Genomic DNA, 16399 nt, shown 5'->3' with positions numbered 1-16399 from the left:
TCAATGTCCGTAATTTTCCCATTAAATGTGGTCCCTTGGTGGTTATGGGATGGAAACTTGTGTGCGTGCGTGCGCGCGCGCGTGTGTGTATGAGGGAGAAAAGTAATGAGAGAGAGTGTGTGTGAGAGAGAGAGAGAGAGAGAGAGAGAGAGAGAGAGAGAGAGAGAGAGAGAGAAAGATAGGCAACTTTGATTTATGTTGAACTTCACTGGAAAAACCAACTGCATTTCATTTAGATCACGTCACCCGATCGGCGCGGTATGGAGCCGCGGGGGTTGTTTGGGCGCGCTGGTAATGGTTTAGAAAACGTCTACGTCAATAAATCTCCCCCACGAGTCCCATTCCTCCCAGCGGCCCGATCCCCGCTTCTAGTCGAACCCCGTCCGGCGCACTCCAAATACATTACTCCTGCGGGATGAGTGTACGCGGGTTGCACATATCTCATTTCCAGTGGACCAAAATCCATTACGGAGTGAAAAACTGCGGGACTGCAGTTTGGCCAGCCGATGCAGCTACGCCATGGCCTACCGCTGTCTTCTTCATCCAAATTATCATTTTACGGCCACATTACAATGCAGGCAATCACGCAGTTAGTAACAAACTGATATTATCCACTTACATAACTCCGCTTTCAATATTTTTTTTTATGGTTATGACTGGAAAGAGAGGTTTGAACTAGGCACCTAACAAACAGTTCATTTTTCTTTTCGGCAGGTGGGCTGCACAATAAAGATAACCTGCGGTGCCCATAGTAGTGAAAAAACTTTAGAAGTCTGTGCTGATGATGAATGCAACATAAAAGAGTTTATCAAGCGACGGTAAGACCATCAACTTTATCCATTGTAGAATAATGCTTAAAAACACAGACACAAACGGACTCAGAGGCCTGTTTGATGTAGGGGTGAGGGGAGCTGACAGGTATGGAGACAATGCAAGATAACTCGTTTCACACAGTCCAGGACAACCAACCTTTAATTTCTCGTCAGCAGAAGCCCAACGGAAGTTATCCAGCCTGGGCAGTTCCCAAGGAGAAATGTCTATTAAATGCCTTGAAACAGCTCTCTCCTGGACCTCATGAGATGAGACTACTCTCCTGGACCTCATGAGATGAGACTACCTGAGAGAGACAGAGGCTGGAAGCAGGGGCAATTGCAAGAATTCGCAGAGCCCTTGACAAAAATCTCTAGTCTATGTCTCAAGACCCTAAAGGCCTACTGCCTGGCATGTTCTAGTGCCCCTGTGCAGCGCTGCCCCCCACCTGGATCTTCCAGGGGTCACCCCCAGCTTACTACACCCCTGGCTGGAGGAGGCACTTGAGGTGCTGTCTGACCTTGACTAGTGCTGACTTCCTGCCCAATCACTGTGCAGGATTCTCCTGGATGCGGTCCCTGCCCGGGGCCACAAAGAGGATTTATTACTCCAATGATAACTATCAGAGGGGGAGATGCAGGTGCCCCAGTCCTAATTCCGTTACCGCTTCACTCAGCAGGTTCATTTAGTAACGACTGCTTTCGAGGTGGATCGCAATAGTGACCGCTAACGCCACCCTTTCACCTTCATAGAGAATCTTTGAAATAATAGTTATAGTTAATAGTTATATAGTTGTATAGCTGTATCAGAAATGACACTTCAGTTGTTGCTTACGGCAGCATTTCAACGTGATTAAAGGTGGGAATTGAACTGCCGATTGGACATCTTGAGGGGTGTTAAAAGTCCGTTCCATTTTGGAAATGAAGTCCAAGCAACTGGCATCTCGGAGTGGCTCTTTGGGGGCTTTTTTTCATTTTAAAAATCATTTCAATTTTAAAATCGCTGTCCTTCATTTGAAGGTGGTTATCGAACCTCATCCTGTCCACCCGGCGGCTATGGCTGTTTCTGTTTTCGGGTCCCCCAAAGGAAAACATTTAACCTTCTCTTGGGGCGACTTGATTTCGCCATTTTAGAGAATCCTTGAACATTTTTTTCAACCTCGCCCACTCAAGACAGCCAAGGGGAGAACCTACAAATCTGTTCACTTGTGTTCCTGCAGACCTCCAAGCAAAGCCTCACGGCCACAGCAAGGTGCCGCCAATGCCAAGCTGATGCTGGGTTCATGTCCCTGTAAACACACAGCCTAACATGATGTTCCTCTTGGATGGTAGCTAAGGGCAGGTTTATATACTACACCTTTAACACGACAAGGCAGGATGGCCGAGGCTAATACAGATGGACAAATAGAGAGGCAAGGCACAGCTGGGACTCATGTGCACCAGCCCCTCCCTGAACATACCCCAGCCTACTTCACCTGGATCCAGATGAGAAAACAAGGAGAATGAAGCTGCCTGAAAGGTATGGACACAGAGGCTGGAGGATGAGCACCAGATGCTCTAAGACCTTGACAAGTCCTGCCTCCTGTGAAGAAGAAGGATTATGTCTTCTTACACCCCGTATCAGCCTATGTGGATACATCTGTGTGCACATAACTTGTTCAAGCGACAAGCATACCATTGGGTGCGCCTGAGATGGCCTCTTCTAAAATCACAAGTCAAGTGGCTCAGTGTTACTGCTACTTGGCTGTTCCTTGCTGTGTAACCTGAAAGGACGTGGGCTGCTCACAGGAGGCGTTGCAGGTGATTTAAAAACCTGGCAACCCGCTGGCTCCAGAGGAGCCCCGGGGCTGCGTGTGTGTGTGTGTTCTATGCAGATATACTTCCCTTAGTGAACGCAGAGGCAAAGCATAGACACAGTGAATATAGTCTTAGTAAAAAAAAACGGTTGATTTTTATGTAAGGATGCAAATTAAAAAACATAAAATACACTTGAGGAATTCACATGGAAGAAAATGAGCGAACAGTTCAACAAAAACTGTCTTTGGCACATCATACATAAACATTAAAAAGCAAAAACAAACAATTAAAAAAACGAGAAAACCTTAATGTAAACGAGACAACCAGTTATTTAAAAAAAAAAACACGACAAATAAAATCATTACACAAACACGTAAACGTAATGGCGACAGAATCAAGATTTTGGTAACATGACCGCTCCTCTCCCCCCTCCCAAAACTAAAAACATTTGTTTTTTTTATTTGTTGTCTCAGTTCTGCATCTGTGTCTTCGGAGTGCAAAAACCGCGTCTTCTCTTGTGCTGGGCAAGTGTGCCAAGCGTGGTGGGGGTCGTCAACAGTGGGAGTGCGGGCTGAATGGGGTTGGGGGTTTGGGGGGGGGTTAGGGGGGGGTGCAGAGCCTCAACTCAACCCCAGTACCACTCACCCTCTCCTGGAGGATGGTTGGACAGTCTGTCCTTGTACCCGCCTCCAAACAAGGTCTTTATGGGTTTTTTTTTAGTGCAAATAGACTACAGTCTCTGGTCCAGAGTTCAGTTCCTGCCAGGGTCATTTTCTGAAAGGCGACGAGGCTGTGTTTGGTTTTGCTCCAGGTACGGGTCTGAAAAAGACAAAATTGAAGAGGGGAAGGGGGGGGTGAGTGTGGGTGTAAAACAGTACGTTACACTTTGCTGCGTGTGGCTATACGTGCTGTGACAAACGGTGCAAAGTTTTTCTCTTTTTCTCGTTTTCGTCCTTGGCCATAACTCAAGCCACACGGAGGTGGGCCTTGAGATGGATTGTGGAGCGCTGGTTATGGCACCTCCGATGCCAGACAGAAGAATACCGGGATCTGTGCAGTCTGGCTTGCCAATGGAGTGACATGCAGTGTGACTATATGATAATATGGAACCATATAATGAGGACGAAATATAGCGAGGAAATGGAACTGGGAAAATGGATAGCCCCTAGTTATTTCCTGCAGATTAACATATCATTGTCAGCATGTAGCTTTCTCAACCCAACTAAATACATCCTTTGCTCTGGGCATGGGATGCAACACAGTTCCCTGTATGTGTCTAGCTGTTCTTTTTAAAGCGCGCATTGCGAATGTATAGGCAGGTTTAGTTGATTGTTTAAGAGTTGAAAGAACGCTTCAATAGCAATTAATTGCGGCTTTTTTCGTCTGTGAAGCGTTAAATCACTAAAGCTCAGCGAGGTAAAAAAAAAACGATCTATACGCTCGGCATCTTAGAAGTGCTGCGGACATCAACCAAACATGGGCTGCCCCTCGCCACGGCCTCCTTCCTAATTAGCCGCGGCCAGTCTCTGCTTAAGACGAACGCCTGCGTCTTATTTCTCTTAAGTCGCCACGACGCTGGGTCTGGCGCATTGATTGCTGCGGCGGAGCGTGTGGAGGGCTTAAAGAGCTCGGCGGGTGCTGGTGTGTGTGTGTGTGTGCGTGGGTGTGTGTGTGTGTGCTGGGGAGGGGAGGGGGAGGTTGCAGGTGCCACGTCGGCATGGGCCGGTACCTGCCGGGGAGGACTTATCTGTCGGCGCGTTAAGCCGCGCCTGAGTGCCTCCATGCCTCCCCAGGCTTTGCAGCCTTAGCAGTAAACAACTGTAGATAAGGCGATATGGGGGTTCAGGCCCGGCCATTTCTCCCTTCCATTCTCTCAACTTGAGTTTATGCTGGGTTTGTTTATGGAATGTGATCAAAGCATTTTTTTTTTTTTTTTTTTTTAAACGAGAGCATGTTTGGGATGTCATTTTCAGCTTTGGGTTTCAGGTGGATTACATCGTATAAAAAGTAGCTCCGAACTGATGCGGTGCAATTTATTCTACCGTTTATTCCAAAACCTACAGGACTGAATATATAATTGTACACAGAATTCTCTATTCTCAGCAAGTTCTGCATTTGCATGTGTTGGACTACATTATCCCAGGTTTTGTCTGGCGAGTGACATTAAATAGATGCTGAGCCAGTGGACACGCAGGCGAATGCGTTGCCTACGGGGCGACCCCTGAAGAAGACTGAGAGCTCTTATCGACCTGGACGCCGATCCAGTGTTCCGCTGGGTGAAAGACCCGATTTGCATCAAAGCCGTGAAACACGACTAACGAAAGGGCGTTTTGCCAACTGATTCATAAGTTGGTTAAGAGTTCTTGAAACAGCACCGCTGATCTGAAAGGAGAGTTCAAATATCCCATGTAGTATTAATGTGAAGAGGTAAGAATAATGAGTAAGGAAGTAATAATAATAAATAATAATGAAGAATAATGATGAGGTAGGGGCTCCTCTTCAGCTACCTGCCTTTCTCCTACCGGTCCGTTTTTAACTGGCTGGACTTGGGGTGCCTGCATAGGGATCCCAGTTATGCTATAGCGACTGGCCCTTGTCCAACATAAGGGTTACTGAATACATAAATTGACCTCGCTGACCTCTGATGGCTTACACCAGAGTGTGATTTAAAAGCTCCTCTTCTGGCCTGGCTAATTCAGTTGTGGTTAATCAGCGCAAGACAGCATTACAGTACTGGATCGCTGGACTTGTTTTCTTTACTGATGTCTGCACTTCCAATGATTTATTTGCAAACAGAATGGGCTGGTGAACTCGCTTTACATATCTTTAAAACAGATTATTCCAGTGATTCGGTAATGGAGCTGATGGATTGATGTGGTGTAATGGACAATTAATTTTAATGAGTCATGACTGTCTGATGAATGAGCTGAAACCAACTGATGATTAATTGGTTGACATGGCGACTTGCTGATGAGAAACAGCTTATTCTAATGATGTGTAATTACCTCAAAACAGGAAGGGGAAAAAATAAACCACAGTAGCGGTTTAGAATCCTGATAAGGACTTGAGCCAAAATGGCCACTTCCATACCGGTAGCTCAACTAGAAGAGGAAGGGACTACCAACACCAAGATCATAGATTTGATACCCTGGGAGCAGACATATTGCCTACAATATACAGCTGTGCTATGCTCTTAGTTAGTTTGGATTTAGATCCCCAGATCAATGTGTTCTTGGCATATAAAGAGGTACACCAGTCTGTATGTAAATGTAATGCGTAGTTAAAAAAAAAAAGACATACATATTTATTTGTTTGTTTGTTTGTTTGTTTGTCTGCGGTTCTCTTGCTCACCTGAGTGCTTTGAGAGGAGGCGCGGCCGACACCATGCCCACAGGCTTGGGCCTCACGACAGGCGGCATCATCACCAGCAGTCCCCCTGAGGAGGGCTTGGCCGGGGTGGCCCGGGCGGGGCTGAGGGGCAGGGGCCTCTGGGGAGGGGAGGACGAGTGGCGGGGCTGCAGCTCAGACACCAGCTGGAGAAGAAGACAAAGAGAGAGAGAGAGAGAGAGAGAGACACAGAGAGAGAGAGAGAGAGAGAGAGAGAGAGAGAGACACAGAGAGAGAGCGAGGGAGAGAGAGAGACAAAGAGAGAGAGTAGAGAGAGAGAGGGAGACGGAGAGAGTGAGAGAGACAGAGAGATAGGGAGACAGAGAGAGTGAGAGAGAGAGAGAGAGGGAGAGAGAGAGAGAGGGAGACAGAGAGAGAGAGAGAGAGGGAGAGAGAGAGAGAGAGAGAGAGAGGGAGACAGAGAGAGAGACAGGAAGAGAGACAGAGCACACACTTAGCTTTCCATCCTCAAACCACAATATCTTTTTCCTATTGCACGTATGTGTCACTTTAACTCCTTAATGCATGTTTACCATCAACGTGCAGACAATTTCCATAAGCCCAACACCATCCCATTTCCCATTCTTGTCCCTGCAGCCTTTACCTCGGCTCTAACCCTCATCCAAATTAATCCCTGATTACTGCTGCAGTGGCTCCAGCTAATTCCCTGGGATTCCTGAACTGTGAAGGTGAAAATACAGTAGCCCCGACACGGGCAAGAAATAAAATACAAATAGCATTTGCGGCGTCGTCGGTCGTGAGAAAGTTGGTGGTAATCCAATTTGAGGCCGCGCCAGCTGAGAAATGTAATTTCGCCGGCGATATGCTCGAGACCGTCTCTCTTTGTTTTGATTAGTCCGCGAAGTCGAGCGAAAGCCCGGGCGCAGAAGAACGGAGGGGAAGAAAGGAAGAAAGAAAGAAGAAAAGATGACAACACCGAACGCTGTCTGCGCAATATCGCAATCGAAGTCAATCAGATTTGAGGAGCACAGCGGCAGGGCGGAACACACTGCCTGATGATCAATACGACGCCAGAGTATATGTCTTCCCGGTAATTCTGAGAATAATTCCTCCCCGCAGTATTTCATTTGGCTGTAATAACCCCCTGTGCCGCCCCACTGCTTGCTGCTTCAGTAGTGGGCTAGAAACACAGACATGCAGACCTCTCCCAACCTCAGCTGTCTACCTTTCAAACATCTGTACTGTGTGGCATATTCTCTAGCACATGTACGGGGCCCCCTGAATCTTCTGATGAATTTAAAACTTCAAAAATCTTTACTGCCTGGGATGTTCCGTGGTCCCTATTCACTCCTACCCCCCCTTCAGGATCTTCAGGGTTTGCCCCCACTGTTACACCCCTGTGTGCAGACTGGGAGGCCTACCAGAGGTGAGCGCGTGGGGTTGAGAGGCAGCGGCTTCTTGGGCGGGCTGAGCTTGTGGGAGTGTGCGGGGGACTTGGGTGGCGCGGCGGGCGGCTTGCTGGCGGGGATGGGTGGCCGCGCCCCCTTGGCATCCCTGGGAGAGATGTGGGGGGATGGGGCTGGCCGGAGCGGACGCACCACGTTCACCAGCTGAGAGCCATTAGGTGTGGGGCCGGGCCTGAGAGGAAGGACTTCTTTGCTGGTGTGAGGAATCTGGAGAGAAAGAGAGAGAGAGAGATTAGACCGTTTTTTTCACACACCTTGCCAAGACTATACTATATAGCTACTGTATACTATTACTATACTATACTATATAATATAAACTGTATATAATATATATATTCATATATATATATATATATGTATATATTCATGGTTATGCTAGTAATGATTATTTGGGAGAGAGAGTGACAGAAATAGAAAGAGAAAGTGAGACAGCATTTCATGAAAACATTGGTAGATTAAGTAACAGATGGCATAATGACTGAGCCGGGGGTTTGACGCGCTGCAAAAAAAAGTCAAAACAGAAATACCAGATGGACAACGTCAGTTTTTCCAATTTCCCAGATTCCCTCTTTACTCACCCCCTTTAGGTTAGTGCCCTTGTTGGAAGGTGCCACTACCTTCAGATGGAACGCCGGATTCAAGTGGCCATTCTTCCCCTTCTCCATGGAAGCCTTGTGTCTGCAGAGGACAGCATACGTTTTTTTATTTTATTATTTATTTTACAGACATCCAAAAAGTGAAGGTCAAACTGAAAGTCTACAGGGAGTTTTTCCTCTCCTTCTCTTTATGGCCTGCCCACTCGAAACAGATTAGTCTGGTCTCAAGGTGCCTGCAACGCTGGATTATGTGTCTGCCAGACGGTAAATTGTCCTCACAAAACACTCAAAACTTTCTCAACGACTCCAAAAACAGTCAAGAAAAAGTCATTACAGGCACAAACTCGGAGGACAAGCGACTTTCGCCACCCCAAGTTGAAACCTAGTATACGCAACTATATCAACATGTCTTGAATCATTTGTAATGGCCTGGCCAATATTGGACAGTGATTTATGTCTGTCTACTTGAGACAGACATACAAAACTACAGCAGACTACAAAGTAGCACAAAGCGCTTCCAAAGGATCTGTAGTCCGTACCTGCTGGCCTTGGTCTTCTCCCTTTGCGAAAGCCACTTGTGGTAGTAGGAGCTCTTGATCTTGTAGCAGTAGAAGGAGATCAGGACTGCGGGGAGTAGCACCAGGAAAACAAAGAGCAGTCCGATGACCAAGCCCAGCTGACCTGCAGAGACAAAGCGTCAGTGTGTTAAGAGTGTTTACTGGAGTCTCCACGGGCCTCGGCGCCGCTCAGATGCTCGCTGGTGCTGGGAGCGGCACGTTTATCCGCGGAAATCAAGTCCGTGTGCCGGGGGAGAGTGACAGGGATTCTGACAGACACATAAAAAGAATGCGACAATGTCTGACACAGGAAAAAAAAGGGGGTGAAGACTCTTTTGTTCTGTTGTTACTTTCTCCGAAGATGTGAAACAAACAAACAAAACAAAAAAACACAGGAAGACAGGAAAGAAAAAAAAGTGTCATTCACCCAACAGAGCCTTTCTTTGAGATACCACACTGATTTTTAAAATGTCAGCAATGTATAAGAAAAACATTTCCAGCTAAAAACCACAATGGGAGGCATGCGTACGCATATGGCTCACGGAGTGGGGACTGACGCCAGTTAAATGCCACAGCCACTTCACTCTGGCGAGAAAATGATGTGACACACAGCTGGGCCTGTCTGCGCGAGTTTGGCAGCCAGACTGCTGAGGAGCTAAGTGACTGCTGATTTTAATAATATATACGCGCGCCCGCGATTGCACTGCGCCGCTACGTAAAGATAAACTGCATTTCATGGCTTCGAGATAATGCCAGTGATAAGAGACCACTTCGCATTAGCGACAAATTGATTCGTTGACAGTTGGAAATTGTCCACGGTTGTCCGTGCGACAAATCTTGCTAATTAAGATATGGTAATGTTATAGTGCGCTGACTGCGGGGACAAGCTTGTGAATGTGGAATGAAATGATATAATAATAGTGTGCGAGGGCTGGGCCCTTTCTCTTGGGGGCTGACTGAATGCGACATAATGGCTGGAACGGGCGTCTTGAAACTTGCCATTTAAAAAAAACGCATTTCAGAGCGAGTTAAGAGGCAGGCGCTGCGAAGGTTACGAATCCTTAATCAGCCCACAGAGCAAGGTGTGGGGGGGTGGTGAGTGAAAGAAAAGAGATGACCTTTTAGGTAGGTGAATTTCCTGTCATGCTGGGAAAGAAAGAAAAGAGAGTAGGAAAAAACTAGTTCGCCTTGAATAACACTTAGTAGGTGACAGGCTGAGACGCCGGCATAAAGCAGGCTCTTCAGCTTGGGCCGTGGGAGGCTGGAGAGCTAAATAATGAAGGGGAGAGGGGGGGGGGGGGGGGGGAGACAAAAAACCAAACAAACGAAACTCACTGTCATACTGGACAGGCCCGCTGTCCACGCTGCCCCCCAGGCCTGGCTTCTCGCAGTAAGGGGGTGCCCACCCGCGGTTGCAGTGGCAGTTCCCGTTGCTGTTGCAAACCTGAGGGAAGATGGGGTGACAGGAAACGGGAGGTGCTCAGAGGGTGGTAGTCAGACACACAACTTATTTTCATTTCAAGAGTTCAAACGGGATCAATCGAACTCGTTGTGCAACTGGTTACGCGATCAACCCTAAGCTAGACTAGGCCTGTAAATAGCAAGGACTACTGTTTTTTTTTTTTTTTTATCTTTCTCTGGCTCTCTCTCATCTCTTCAATCTTGTGGTAGTGCTTCCTTTTTACTGAGAAACTGTGAGGGGTAAATGTACATCATGCTGGGTTTTCTGTCTTTTCAATTATTTATTTTTTATTCTGATTTGTTATTTTTTTTCCTTTCAAAGCTGAACCAGATACACCAGCGCTGGCCACAACATAGAGAGACAGAGAGAGAGTCTGAGATATGAAAAATAGTGAGACACGGCGAGACAGGGTGAGAGAGAGTGAGACATGGCCAGCCGACTGCTCCACTCATATCCCTGCTGTGAGGCCCTTCCTTCAGCCCCTCTGAATCAATACGAATCAAACAATGTTGCATGGAAAAATAAATAGTGAGAGAAAGAGAGGGAGAGAATCAAAACAACAGTTGATAGCAGGATGTGGGGGTATGAAATGTCTTAATCCCCTGCTCAAAGCAGATCACAGGCTCTGGCATTTTCAAAGCGAGTTCGAACAAATAAATACACCATTGAAAACTTCAGTATGGCAGAGAGAGAGAGAGAGAGAGAGAGAGAAAATAACAGAGAAGAGGATTACATTTCTGTGCTTTGAGGTTTTTTTTAAAGACTTTAAGAAAAAACAAAATGGTAACAAAAATAATGGAGATTTCATAGCAGTGCTAATGGGCAGATTGTGAGCATGAGTGTGAACTTTTGTGTGTGTGTGTGTGTGTGTGTGTGTTTGTTTGTTTGTTTGTGTGTGTGTGTGTGTGTGTGTGTGTGTGTGTGTGAAGAGGACCAAAACACCTGCAGGGGCTGTTTGACAGGATTTAAGGGTGTGAAATTGTGCCTGTCTCCACTTGGCTGACAAACACTGACCTCGTGCTCGCAGACACGAAGAGGAACAAAAGACCGACCAAAACAAAAGTTTCAAGAGCCGAAGGAAACAAGGCATCATCGATTTCAGATGACACTGCTGTCAGACACCTGGAATGAAGTTTTCATTCCACAAATCCCTGCCACTTATCATTGAAGACATCTGCCCTCAAGGCAAGCAGCATAGCCTAAACTTAAAACTACATCAGCCATTTAGGATCACCATCAGCACCACAGCACTTTAAGAATGTGACCTGCATTAATCTAGTACAGGGGCAACATCATTGTTATAGCTCTTAACACGTGTTATATCATTACAGTTATTAAAGTTATTATATATAACAACGTTATTGTTATAGCCCATAACATGTGTTATATTATTATAGGTTATGAAGATTATTATATATAACGAAAGGTTACCGTAACTGTCTCTTAAGTGCTGTTTACCTGTGCTGGTCTTTATCCATCTAGATAATGTTATATGAACTAGCTATGAGCTGAAGTTAAATTTCAACCTCGGGTTTGTTCATGGTCTATTCTAATAATCATTTTTATTTCATGTAATGACTTTTAATCATCATGATTCACTGTGATTCTGGCATTGCTGCTGTCTTTGATAACATGATAACATTATGATCTATTATTCCTGAAACAATATGGACATGGTTGATAATGGTTCATTATGGTTGACACGGGTCATAGGCATTATAATGTAGTAACAAAGATGTAATGAATGAGTTATTACATCTTTTCATTTCAGGCTCAGTGAACAAGAATGGGTTGCATGCAGGACTCACCCCGTGACTATGGCAACGATCCAAGCAGTTCTCCAGCTCGGTGAAGGAGGCGTTTTGGCAGCGGCGATCTTTGCACACCTGCACACAAGCACACGGAACAGCACACTCACTTTCATATGGCACCAAATGTAAGCTACTGTTTGTGTCTAACAACCTAACTCAGCGTGGGCATCACAAGTGGTAGTGTGGAAAAACACTAAACAGCACAATGAGCCACTGAGAGGCCAAGAGGCCAATCAACAGATTCCTGCTAAGTTCCATTCTGTTGTTGTCGTTAGCTTATTCATACCACCACAGGAGGAGGACCAAAGCCATTATTCATCAGAGTTAAGTCGTGATGTAACGCTAATCAAAGCTAACATGACGCACAAGGTCATGATGTAGCGCTAATCAAAGCTAACATGAAGCACAAGGTCATGATGTAACGCTAATTGTATAGTTTGAAATTGAATTTATTGTTTGGAACTATATATGTGTAAGCCATTGAGAATCATCTCAGGCTCAAGTCAGAGAAACTTAATTATCATACAGAACAACAAAAGATTTGACTGCATTGGTTCAGGTTCATTTACATTAAGAGCCTAGGATTTATCTTAAAACAGTATGGCAATGACTGATAGATAGATAATATCTGTTATTATTATAACTATTATTATTATTATCATTAGTTGTTGTTGTTTTTCTACTTCTTCTTAATGATCTTGGTCGTCCTCGATCAGAGCGTGATTGGGGTATTTTTCTTTGTTTGTGCAACTGTAATCAATGTCCCTTGAATTTCACGAGTGAGAGGTCCATGACCACACGCTCCACTTGCGAGGTCGTCACGCCCGCTCCAGGTTCGAGACCATGAAAATGAGTATAAAACTAGGCTCGACTTCACACAAGTTAACATGAGTGTAGCTGTTTCTTAAGAACACAATACATCATTTGAGTCAATTTGAGTTATAAGGCTCAGACTGGTAGATGTCAGGCTGCCAGTTCACACCTAATCAAAGCATGACTGGGTTCCGACCCCACAGTGGCTATTTTCATTCGATCTTAATTATATATTTGTTTTTGCAGGCATCTGTCATGCTGCAGTTAACAGGCTTAATTAACTCCAGACAATTGCACCTTTCAAACACTGACACACAAAACATCTTTGCCTTTATAGAACAACAAAGTGGAGTGTCAGATCTGACTGTGAACTAGATTTAGAGGAGTGAGAAATCTGTGGCCGTTCACATCCACAACACAAGGAGGCAACACCTGTGAGAAAGTCGATGCGATGGCGATGGCCATGAATATGTTGTAGTAAAACCTATTTTAACTTGAAGCTGATGAAGATATCATTGCACCAGATGCTCTCCACCCTAATGTCTTGGGTCTGTTACAAATTCACACTAGACAAGGCCAGTGTCGGCGAGCTGACCTCTGACCCTGCATCTGGGTGTAATATGTAGGTTTTTTTGGTTTGTTTCATTTTGCTGGGATTTCCTCCCAGTGAACTTCATGTGGGACGCCTCTGTGATGGTGTTGATGTTGGGACACTTTGGACACTCTACCTCCACCAGCCCAAAGGGTGGATCTCTGAGGTCTACAAGCTGCTCCCCTGGATCTGCTACCAGATGGGTGCACAGCAATACCACAGGGGTAGACATTTACTTGGCAAGTGTCTGTATACTGCTAGAGCAATGCTGCCGCCAGCTCCAATCTCCGCCTCATTGCACATTAAAACGTACTTAATTTTATATAAACTTTTCCGGTCTGTTTATTCAAATATAGTCTTCTATCTGTATCAGTAATGTTTACTGAGTACGTGGCTTGAGCCAGGCCTGTGGCTTACTGGTGCAAACCGCGGGGATGGAACGAACAACAGTTGAGCCCATGGTGCTGCAGTGTGCTGTCTGGTACAGGAGTGAGTGCAACAATGTGGCTGCAAAGTCCTCTACCTGCAGGACACGGACAGACAAACCCCCACAGTCCAACAGATTTTGGCAGTGTGGAAGGTCATCTACAACATTTACATGGCAGGCAGTGTCATTTTTTCAGTAAAAATTGTAATAAGTATTGTTATTTGAGTCACGGTGAGAGGCTAATTAGTAAAAGTGCCAGAACCTGAACTCGTGGAACAACAACCAGATTTTGTGGAAATAAACACAAGAGCTGTCTTAGCACAGTTGATCCTTTGAGAGCATGAAGAAAAGCGAATAAGACGTTGGTGTTTGTTTTACAAGCAGCCTACATTTGCTCATTAATGTGTTGTCAGTTTAGTCAACACAGGAAAGTGAGTTCATCATTAACAGTGAGTGATGCGCAAAGAATCCCTGAGGTTAAACAGACATTGTTATTGTAGGAAATGTCATGTATCATGTAGTCCTGCAGTGGCATTTGGTATTAAACAAACGATACAGTGTTTGTTTGTCGAATATTGGTGTGCATTATGGACAACATAACTTTGTTGACAAACCATAGCCTTTTGTTGAGCTTTACTGAAGTCCCTTTACAAGCTACCAGGTGGCTTGATCTAGCCACCTCTCTGTACTGTTAGCCGATATTGTAGTAATAACTAAAGATAAACTCTTGATTGAGCAGTTTATATCCACAAAGCATTTTGGACCATCTTGTCGTACAATTCAAAACCACCAACAGTTGGAATTTTGGCAGATTTGCCAATGATCTGGTGAATATCAGAGTATCAGTTGTTTGTTTGCCAAAGATAGCCATTGTTGACCGGATTGCTTCGAGAATATCCAATAGGGCGGCATGAAAAAGATGATCTGCACTCAATTGGTCTTCCTGAACTACCGGACGTGTGTCTCAGGAAACTTAAATCGAATTGTTTAAACTGAATTTGACTGAACTGAACATGAATTGTGAGAACTGAAATTGGAAGTATAGAGTTGAATTTTCAGTAAGGATCAAATATAATTTCAAATTAATTTAATTTAATAATATTACAATCAGTTTTATTGGAATTCAGTTCCAAACTAATAATTTGTCAAATGTCAAATGATGCTATTGGGATTCCGTTTTTGCAATCATTCATGTTTTAAAAAAAAAGGTTTATAATGCAAATATTCAAATTGAGCATTTCAAATTTAGTTTTTTAGTGACACATATTTTCCCCACAGGCAGTAGTCACTGCACTGTAAAGATCAAACCAACCTACCATGAATTTGAATTAAAATAATTTGTATTGGAAGGCCTTCTCTGAACCATCTTCATGGGTTTTCTAGAGATAAGGCTTCTATACAGAATATTTCCCACTTGAACAGTTGGTGGGGAAAAAAAAGGTTCTCGACTACTAGAATATCCAAATAATCAATGTTTAATCAGAGGAAGTCTTCAAAAGGTTAAAGGTCTTAAACCTCTTTCAAACCAATGACCAGGCGTCCATCAGGGTTATTTGACCAAGGTTTAACTCATGTTTAGTCAATTCAGACCAAGCTTGTCAACATGGGTTATGGCCATTTAGATTAGACCTGGGTCGCTACCCAATATAAAGTGTTGCCTAGGGCAACAACAACGTCAAGGCCTGCCCTGCGGATAGGATTCATCATCCTCACACAGGGGCCAGACGATGGTGGTGGAATGAAATTAAGTGAACCAATGAGACTAATTTGTACTGCCCTGCGTGTCAGCAACCTGGATTGTACCCATTCATACATACATCTACCCACGCCAACCCTCGCACGACCCAGGTTGAGAGGTGGGTTGAGAAGCCGTGTTGAATAATGCGGGTTAACCCTTTCAAACGTAAAATCAACGTGGGTTGAGCCCCGGTTGAAGTGTTGGTATAAATGGGATATATACAGAGTTCTCTTTGGCTGTTTATCTCTGCGGTGGGTGTTGAGAACACAAGCAGCTATAGCTTAACCAAATGTACTGTGACAACCCAAAGACATCCAAGTTAGCAACGGCACACAGAGCTCCTACTCAGCAAAATAAAAGTCTCTATTCTAATACAGTATAAATCAAATAAAGGTTCAGCACACTAAAACAAAACTGGCATTATAAATCGTTTTGCTATGGAGATCAGCTAGAGAACTCCTAGTTGCTACTTGTTTGTAATACTTAGCAATAGCAAAAGGGATAAGCTTGGATACCCACTCACCTTCCCCTCGCCACATTTGGTGCCCGTTATGACCAGGCCAGGGTCAGGCAGGTCGCCCTGCCCCTCCTGGGTGGTGTAGACGTAGGTGCCCCTGCACTTGACGTCCATGCCGTTCCTGCGGATGGTGGTGTCGATGGACACGGCGTTGGTGCCCTTCGGCTTCTTGGCGGCGCTGTGGCACTGAATCTTGCCACACTTGGCATCACTGGGTGAGGAGACGGGACAATGGCCACAACCCCCAAATTTCACATGACAAAAAGAAAAAAAAACCAAATCAATGGCTGTAATTGCAGGCCTTTATCCTCTTGGCCAAAAGGTTCTCAAAGAGTGCTTTCAGAGTCGGAGTAATTACAGAGTCTGAACATAATACCTTTTGTCGCACTTGACATAGTTGCCCTGGGCGTCCTTTCCACAGTTGCCAAAAGCGTTGCCTGCCACGTTCACGTCCTGAAAGCAGGCA

At 45.0% G+C, this 16399-nt stretch overlaps 1 protein-coding gene across 1 annotated transcript in view; it reads right to left on the bottom strand.

Moving 5' to 3' along the window:
* Positions 1-2735: 2735 nt before the first annotated feature.
* adam19a (ADAM metallopeptidase domain 19a) overlaps positions 2736-16399 on the bottom strand; it is a 112524-nt gene continuing 98860 nt past the window's right edge. Inside the window, exons 15-23 of the mRNA XM_031584518.2 lie at positions 16310-16399; positions 15940-16144; positions 11844-11921; positions 9909-10017; positions 8556-8697; positions 7999-8098; positions 7376-7627; positions 5958-6139; positions 2736-3425 (exon numbers count right to left, since the gene is read on the bottom strand). The exon at positions 16310-16399 is cut by the window's right edge and continues 19 nt beyond it. Of these exons, the coding sequence (XP_031440378.1) occupies positions 3374-3425; positions 5958-6139; positions 7376-7627; positions 7999-8098; positions 8556-8697; positions 9909-10017; positions 11844-11921; positions 15940-16144; positions 16310-16399 (1210 nt within the window). The 3' untranslated portion in view covers positions 2736-3373. The remainder of the gene's footprint in view (positions 3426-5957; positions 6140-7375; positions 7628-7998; positions 8099-8555; positions 8698-9908; positions 10018-11843; positions 11922-15939; positions 16145-16309) is intronic.

This window comes from Clupea harengus, chromosome 18, assembly GCF_900700415.2.
Source record: "Clupea harengus chromosome 18, Ch_v2.0.2, whole genome shotgun sequence".
Lineage (NCBI taxonomy): Eukaryota > Metazoa > Chordata > Actinopteri > Clupeiformes > Clupeidae > Clupea > Clupea harengus.
The sequence above is the reverse complement of the archived record's forward strand: the minus strand, read 5'-3'. Positions and strand labels throughout refer to the sequence as shown.